General features: G+C 60.2%; 1 protein-coding gene across 1 annotated transcript; it reads left to right on the forward strand.

Annotated features, from left to right (window-relative positions):
* The first annotated feature begins 914 nt into the window (after positions 1-914).
* PITX1 (paired like homeodomain 1) lies at positions 915-7,971 on the forward strand. Its single transcript, XM_058736131.1, has 4 exons — positions 915-1,053; positions 1,571-1,804; positions 4,159-4,391; positions 6,429-7,971. The coding sequence occupies exons 1-4, from the start codon at positions 1,020-1,022 to the stop codon at positions 6,969-6,971; spliced, it is 1,044 nt and encodes a 347-aa protein (XP_058592114.1). The 5' UTR covers positions 915-1,019; the 3' UTR covers positions 6,972-7,971.
* The last annotated feature ends 259 nt before the right edge of the window (positions 7,972-8,230 follow it).

Consider the following 8,230-nt stretch of genomic DNA (forward strand, 5'->3'; position numbering starts at 1 on the left):
CCATCTAGGAGCTGGTCCGCAGGTGAGGAGCAGAGGGCAGCATGGGGTCCAGCTCTGGCCAGAGGAACAGGTCAGGATCGCACCCTACCACCCCATCTGCCGTCTATTTGCTCAAGACTCTGCAGTCTCAGAGCCGGCTAACAATTGCTGAGCAAAATCCTTCAACAAACTTCACTGAAGTAGGAGGGGATCATTCTGAAGGGTAGGAGGGGAACTTCTTTGCCTGCACCCATGGAGGCCCCAGTGGCGCTGCAGCTTAGCTACCACCGTACCAGGGAGAGGCTTGAAGGCAGAAGGCTTCCGGGACTGCCGGCCCAGGGTTGGGAAACGGCAGGCACCTGGCCTAGGCCAGGTGTCTGCAGCTCTGGGAAGCCAATGCAGAGGCCGCAGATCGCTGCAAACCTGCCCTGAAGGGGGCAGAAGCCAACCCCCTGGCTGCCAAGGCTTGGGCCTGGCTGATTTGGCCGGACTGGCACAAAACAAGGGGAGAGGGCCCCACAGGAGAGGCTGTGGGCCTGGCGGGGCTCTTGGGGTCTCCTGCTACACTCGCCAGAGGCCTGGAGCCAACAGAAACGTTTCGTCTGATTAGAAGCCATCAGTTCTATCCCAATCCCAGAAAATTGACTGCGGTGCAGAGGGGGAGGCCTGAGAAGCAGCCTTGGAGGACAGGGTCCAAGCTAATTAGGAGGCAGCATCCGGGGGCCCATTAGAACGCAGGCTGCTGTCACTCAGCCGGGCTCAGGTCCCGGGAGAAGAGGCCGAGGAAGGAGGGGCCGGCGGCCCCTAGACGAGGACGCCTCTGGGAGCTGCCGGAACGGGCCCCGGGCTCTGCCCCCGCCCTGGCGCTGGCTCGGAGGCGCCCGCTCGGTGCGATCCTGCTCCGAGAACATTCTCTCATCCTGGGCTGTTCTCGCCAGGGGCTGGGGACTTCGAGGCGGCCCAGACAGGAGTCGATTCTGAACAAAACAAGTCATTTGGGGCTTGAGGTGGGCACGAGCCGCGCGGGACTTGGAGGCCAGATGCGTTTCTTTTGTGCGGCCGAGGGAGAAGTCGGTGCGTCAACGGAGAAGGAGGGAGCGGCGCGGCGAGGCCGCGGGGGGGAGGGGGCGGGGAGGCGGCGGGAAGGTGGCTGCGGAGGGGGAGGGCACGGGCGAGGGAGGGCGGGCGGCTCGGGGCTGGATTCCGCCCGCGCTCCCTCTCTCGCTGGCTCCCTCCCTCCCCAGCCCCCTCCCACCCAGGCCCACCCCACCCACCACCCCTGGCGCAGGGACTGCTGGAACCTGGCGGTGCGCACTGTCGCTTTAAGACAGCCTCTGCCGGCGCCGTCCGGAGCCTTAGAAACCGGCCCCGGATCGGGAGCCGGAGCCGGGGCCGGGCGGGCGGCTGAGGCCCGAGCGGCGGGAGCGCAGCGCGGAACGCGAAGCCGGGTATCCGGTCGCGAGAAACCGCTGCCGCTGCCGCCCGCCTGGCCCCGCAGCCCCGGGCAGTCCATGGGGCGGGCGCGGCGTCTTTGCGGGCGTGGGCAGCCCTGGGGGGCAGCCGCTTAGGCGCTGTGCTCTTGTCCCCGCAGGTCGCAGCCAGGGCGGCCGGGCGCGTCCGGCCCCGGCCCCTGGAGCGCCCGCCGCGGTCCCCGCCTCCATGGACGCCTTCAAGGGGGGCATGAGCCTGGAGCGGCTGCCGGAGGGACTCCGGCCGCCGCCGCCGCCGCACGACATGGGGCCTGCCTTCCACCTGGCGCGCGCCGCCGACCCCCGCGAGCCGCTCGAGAACTCTGCCAGCGAGTCGTCCGACACGGAGCTGCCAGGTAAGCGCTGCTCCCCGCGAGGCGCGCACGGAGCCGAGCCGGGCGCACGGAGCGGGGAGCAGGGCCTGGCCCCCGCGCCGCGCCGTCAGTCTCCCTCTACGCTCCAGGGGCGTCACGACCATTTCTTTCCCCGTTCTCGATCGGGGGGGGGGGGGGGGGGGAGGTGTACGCGGAAATTTACACGCTTTATAAATCGAAATTCAGTGCTTTACTTCTACCCGGTCCCCACGCGCCAAGAGACCGGCAGATGCTCGAACCTACAACGGGAGGGAAGGTCGAACTGACAGCCCCTCTGGATCCGCAGCAAACAGAACGGGGAAAAAATTCGGTTTGCGCAACTGGGTGCCCAGGGGCCTCTCAGACCGCAGGAGAGGAGTCCCTCGAGACTGGAATGGGGCGGCGGGCGACAGAAAGTGCCCAGAGAGACAGAGATGGGACAGACACCCCGACAGGCAGTGGGCGACGATCGAGAGGGAGAAATCGAAGAGAAGGGGTGGCGGGAAAAGTCAGAAAAACACACTGGGAGGCGGGGGGTGTGGGGGGGGGGACAACTTCAAGTAAATAGAAGACACAGGACAGCGAGGGCGAGCGGGCCGAGGGGCTCGGCCCGGCTCGGAGTAGGACCCCCTTATCGAAGGAGCCGGGCCCCACGTGGGCCGCGGGACGCGGCAGCCGCCAGGCCGCCCAGCCAGGGCCCCGACTCGGCTCGGGCAAGTCTCCCTCCGCGCTGCCTTTTTGTCCGAGCTCAAGCTTTTTACCCCCCCGGGCTGGCCGCGAGCTGGGCCGGCGGGTGGGCGGTGCGGGCAGTGGCGCGACTAATCCTCGGCCGGTCCCGGCCTCCAGGGTCTCCTTTTGGCTCCCGGGCTCGGCGTCCTAACTCGGCGCTGCCGCAGAGCTCTCTGCTTCCCGGGCCGTGGGCGCCTCTGCTGTGTTCGTTTCTTAATCCACCGCTGAGTGTTTCTCTACACGTTTTTAATCTCTATTTATTTCTGTTTTGCATCCCTAAGTGACTTTCTCTGAGAGGTTCTGTTTGCTTGACTTAAAAACAATCAACGCTGGATTGTACTTTTGTTTTCAAAAGTTTTAAGCGTGGCCTTTGGTTGGTTTTTACTTTTAAAATCCAGAGAAATATAAAGTTATAGATTGCTTTTTAAAACCAAATCTTTGTGGATATATTTAACATTTTGACCGTATTTTTCAATATAGAAAGAATCACTACACTAGGCATATTTCTCTGGAATTTAAAATAGCTACATGCAACATTATTCTTGGGGAGATTTTTAAAAGTCAATCCAAAATGGCGCGTTTCTACAGGATTTTTTCAAAATCCATTTGCAGTGGTGTTATTTTGGTAATTTCAGTTACCTTACTATAGTGTTGTATTTTCCTGGGATTTAAAAATTATCTCTAGAAGGAGATTATTGGGAAGGGGTTAAAAAATCTATCTACAACAGTACAGTAAGTTGGTGGTGGTGGTTTTTTTTTAATCTCAGAGAAATAAATGCCTGTGTCTGCCTGGAGTTTATACACATGCAGCACTGTATTTAGTTAAGGGTGTGTTTGCATGGAGGTATTTGGCTTCTTAATTTGCATTTGCCCTGTGTCCCTATCTGCCTATTTTTAAGAGTTTGTGACCCTTTCTATGGTGTTAGGCACAGAATTGAGTTTATCTGGGCTTCTGTGTTTTGTTTTCATTTTTTTGTTGTTCGTTTGTTTCAACGTGTCTATGATTGAATGTATTTTGTGTAGCTTGAAAGAGAGAGAGGCTAGAGCCCCAGGTCACCTAGACAGAGTCTGTCGGTCTGGGCTGCTGCCTGAGGGATTTTCTGGGCCTTGGGACTTGAGGCCTGGAGCTAAGGCCGAGAACACAGCTGTGTTATGCCTACCCAGTGTGGCTCCCACACAGCCCTGGGGAGAAGAAAGTGCAGGGGCTGCAGGCCACAGCCTGGTTCGTGCTCCATGGACCCACTACCTTTGGGCTAGAAAGATGTGATCCTAGTTCAGGAAAGCAGAGACTCCCAGATTTAGACGCCCAAGAGCCCTCAAACTGTCATATATTTGCGGGTGACATAAGCAGTAAGGCTTAAGCCTGAGCCCAGCCACAAGAGCAGGCCCAGCCCGGCAGGAACCTAGGCCTGTGCCTCTCATTCCCGGGCTCTTCTCTGGGGCATGGCTGACCAAAGGTGACTACCGACAATCAGGCGCCCAGAGGGCTCTTTCCAATAGGGACAATCCTAGGGCCCCTGGCGGGAGGGAGGGCCGCCAGCGCTGATGGCAGGCGCTTCGGTGGAGCCGGGACGGGGTGCAAAAGGGCAGAAGCCCAAGGTGACCGGGGCCTGTCCTGCCCGATTCAGAGAAGGAGCGCAGCGGGGAAGTCAAGGGGCCAGAGGACAGCGGTGCAGGAGGCACAGGCTGCGGTGGTGCGGAAGACCCGGCCAAGAAAAAGAAGCAGCGGCGGCAGCGCACGCACTTCACAAGCCAGCAGTTGCAAGAGCTGGAGGCCACGTTCCAGAGGAACCGCTACCCCGACATGAGCATGCGGGAGGAGATCGCTGTGTGGACCAACCTCACCGAGCCTCGCGTGAGGGTGAGCGCAGGGTGCGCGTCTGAGGGGACCCGCGAGAAGGGCTGCTGGCTACCTCTGCCGCGGTCCTAAGTCCTCGAAAGCTTTAAACCCGCGCTCAGACTTTGTCTCTTTGGCACCACTCAGACCTGCTCCCTCCCTCCACCGGAGAGGATTCCACTTTAGGCCCCCGCTGCTGCTAAGCCCATTGGTGATTAGTGACCCTGGCTGCTGCCCGCCTCGAGTCCTACCTGACCCTCGGGCTCTCCTGCAGCCTCACCCCAAGATCCGTGGCCCCAAGGGACATTCCCCTGCCCTGCAGGGCCCAGGGCCCAGGGCCCTCTGGGATGTTACTACCCTACACTGCGCAGAGGGTTCCCCGCCGATGAGGACCTCCGGAGCTGCTGGCGCCTTCCCCTGAAAACGAAAGGGAAAGGCAGATCTTGCCTGGAAACCTGGGAGAGGCCTGAAGGGTACCTATGCTTGGGGGTCTCAACACTTCCTGGGGCGGTGATCCCAACCACAGCCTGCTTCTCCTGAATCTCAGTATAGTCCCCACTTGACTCCTCTCCAGTCATTCAGCCAGTGCCGAGCTCGACCCTTTCCCTCATGCCCTTTCCTGTAGGGCTGGGGTCAGGTGAAGGAGGAGCAGCTCTGGTGCCAGAGTGACCCTCAGGCTGGGTCCCTTTGGAGATGTAAGATCTCTGACCCATGACCACATGATGTCTGCACACTCCCTCTCCTCACCCTTTGGTTCCCAGTAAAAGCAAGAGATTCGATGTTCTCTTGCCAGAGCAGCAAGAGAATCATTTCTTCTGTGGGTGTGCAAATATTTAATCAGATATTGTGAGCAAGTCCCAAGCCAGCCCAGAGTGCTACCTGGCCTACTGACTCCCTCCTATAACCCAAGCTCTCACCCCTCCCGTCAGGCTAGCCAGCCCGGTGGGACTCGAGTGAAGACAGCACTCAGTAAACCTGAACTCACTAATCCTGCCTGGGTTTATGGTGGCAGGAGTGGTGTGGGGGTGGAATCAGGCAATGTCAGTGTGGGGGATTGGAAAAGGCTGAGATGCAGGGGACCCACAGCCTAGCTCAGGAAACTCAGCCCAGGGTTGGAGGAGGGCTGAGGAGGGTAGAGGTCATACAGTGGGAGGATAGGTGAGGATGGGCAAGTACCAAGAGTTGGGAAAGAAGAGGTTCTTACTAAATTGTGGGAGAAAGTGGAGGGGATATTAGAGAGAAACTAGTGAGAAGTGAACAGAAATTAAATATTTGCAGAGAAACATATTTGGCATATATTTAGGCGGCAGGAGAGAAACATTTAAGGGAGGGCAAAAGGATCAAACATGTGAGGAAAATAAAGAATTGACTATTTAAGAAACAGTAATGGTCAGATATTTGGAAAGACGGGGAAGAAACTTAAATATTTGAGGAAGAATCAAAAGGACCAAAAATGAGGGATAACGGAGAAAATGGACTGGGGGGGGGGGGGAAATAGTTCAGATAGCAGGGTGGACCAAATGAAAATAAACGTTTGGAGGAGAAATGGGCATATCAAACATTCCCGATAAAGATGGAAACAGATTATTTGAGGAGTGAAAAATAGAATGAAGAATGAAGGGAGTCGGGAGATCTTATATTTCAGGGAAGAGAAATACCTTTTGTATTCGAGGGAGAAGAAAAAGAATGGAATATTTAGGAGACAGACCGGGACCCGTTTGGAGGAGAAGGCCGGAGATGGGCTGGTTGAGAGAGGAAGAAAGCAAACGAATATTTGCTAAAACAAAAGAGGATCGCTCCGGATTAGGAAGAGAAAATAGATTTAACTCGGGGGGAGAGGATCTAGATCAGAAAAGGGGAAAGAGGAATGTTTTCTGGGGACAGGAAAGGAACCATTAAGGAGAGGCTGCAGGGGCGGAAATATCGGGAGAAAAGAGACGAAATTCGGAGAGAAGGAACCCGGCGGAGGGCTGGGGGGGGGGGGGGGCGGTGGAGGGAGTGGAGGTGGAGGGGACTTCCCGCGCTCGGCAGCCCTGACCCTTCTCTTGCACCCTCCCCCAGGTCTGGTTCAAGAACCGGCGAGCCAAGTGGCGGAAGCGCGAGCGTAACCAGCAGCTGGACCTGTGTAAGGGCGGCTACGTGCCGCAGTTCAGCGGCCTGGTGCAGCCCTACGAGGACGTGTACGCCGCCGGCTACTCCTACAACAACTGGGCCGCCAAGAGCCTGGCGCCAGCGCCGCTCTCCACCAAGAGCTTCACTTTCTTCAACTCCATGAGCCCGCTGTCGTCGCAGTCCATGTTCTCGGCGCCCAGCTCCATCTCCTCCATGACCATGCCGTCGAGCATGGGCCCGGGCGCCGTGCCCGGCATGCCCAACTCGGGCCTCAACAACATCAACAACCTCACCGGCTCCTCGCTTAACTCGGCCATGTCACCGGGCGCCTGCCCGTACGGCACGCCCGCCTCGCCCTACAGCGTCTACCGGGACACGTGCAACTCGAGCCTGGCCAGCCTGCGGCTCAAGTCCAAGCAGCACTCGTCGTTCGGCTACGGCGGGCTGCAGGGCCCGGCCTCGGGCCTCAATGCGTGCCAGTACAACAGCTGACCGCCCCCGCCAGGCCCCGCGGGCCCGCGGCCGGCACGGCGCCGGGGCGGGGGCGGCGCGGAGGACCTCGCCACGCCGCGGCCCCCGCGCCCGCGCAGCCCCCTCCTCCCCACCTCCCCACCTCCGGGCTGGTTGTGTGTTTGCTTTTCCGGACCCCACTCTGCCCTCCCAAACGAGACGAAACAAAACAAAAAGACGTCGGAGAAAAAGTGCTGCGAAAAAAAACGGATGAGTTGCAATTTCCCTCGGGATGGCGCGGGTGGTGTGTGTTGACTCCCTCGGGCCCCGGCGGGCCGTTGCGCGGAGGGGACGCGGCGCGGGAGGCGGGCGGTCCGAAGAGGACGCCCTCGTAGCCCGCGTTCCCGCCGCGCTGGACCCGGAATGAGTGGCCGCGCCTGCGGACTGGACGTGCGGAGCCCGGGCAGGCTGGCCCCGGCCCCGTACGAACCGAGGTGCCCCCTCCAAGCTGGCCCCGGCCGAGCGTACCTTAGCTCGATTCGGATCCTAGTTGGAGCGGCCGTTGGGTCGGGGATGACGGTGCCCAGCCTGGGATCGGGGACTCGCTGTGGAGCCGCACGCGGCCGCGGCGCGCCCGGAAGAGCCGTCGGCCGCCCAGAGCCCCGGAGTCCTCTTTTAAGGCTAAGGAGACGCAGCTGGCGGTGCGGACGTGGCAGGAGAACGGGGTGGGCTCGTCTCCGAGCACCCGGCCTCCGAGCTTCGCCGCAGGCCCAGGTCCTCCGCTCCCGGGCTAGGAGGTGGCCCCCTTGGCCCGGCGAAGAGCCCCCTCCTCACCGCCCGCCGTGCAAGAGTCGAGCCGGGAGAGCTCGGGGCGCGGCCAGGGTCCCCGCGCCGCGCCCACTTTGCACACCCGCTCTCCGGCCCGCGCCCCTGTTTACAGCGTCCCTGTGTATGTCGGACTGACTGTATAGAATTATAAATCTGTCTATATCGACTTGTCCATGTACGTCTATTAAAACCATAGTACAAGCGTGCTAACCACTGCCGAGCCCCGACTGCTTCATTCCACTGGGTAGGGAGGCGGGTTAGAAAGGGAACGCCGCCACCGCGGGTCCTGAGGGGTTAAAGAGAGGAGCCTAGGCAGCCGCCCTTCAGTGGAGAGGGAGGTGCCCTCTCTTCCCACCGCAATTCCCGACCTGCTCTGCCCGGCTCCCGAGAGGGCGCCATTCGGCGCTCCGGGCTCCGAGTCCGCGCCCACCAGGCGCACGCCCGCTGGGCCGCTCGGCCTCAGCGCTGTGCTC

Source organism: Neofelis nebulosa, chromosome 1 (assembly GCF_028018385.1).
Source record: "Neofelis nebulosa isolate mNeoNeb1 chromosome 1, mNeoNeb1.pri, whole genome shotgun sequence".
NCBI classification, from domain to species: Eukaryota; Metazoa; Chordata; class Mammalia; order Carnivora; family Felidae; genus Neofelis; species Neofelis nebulosa.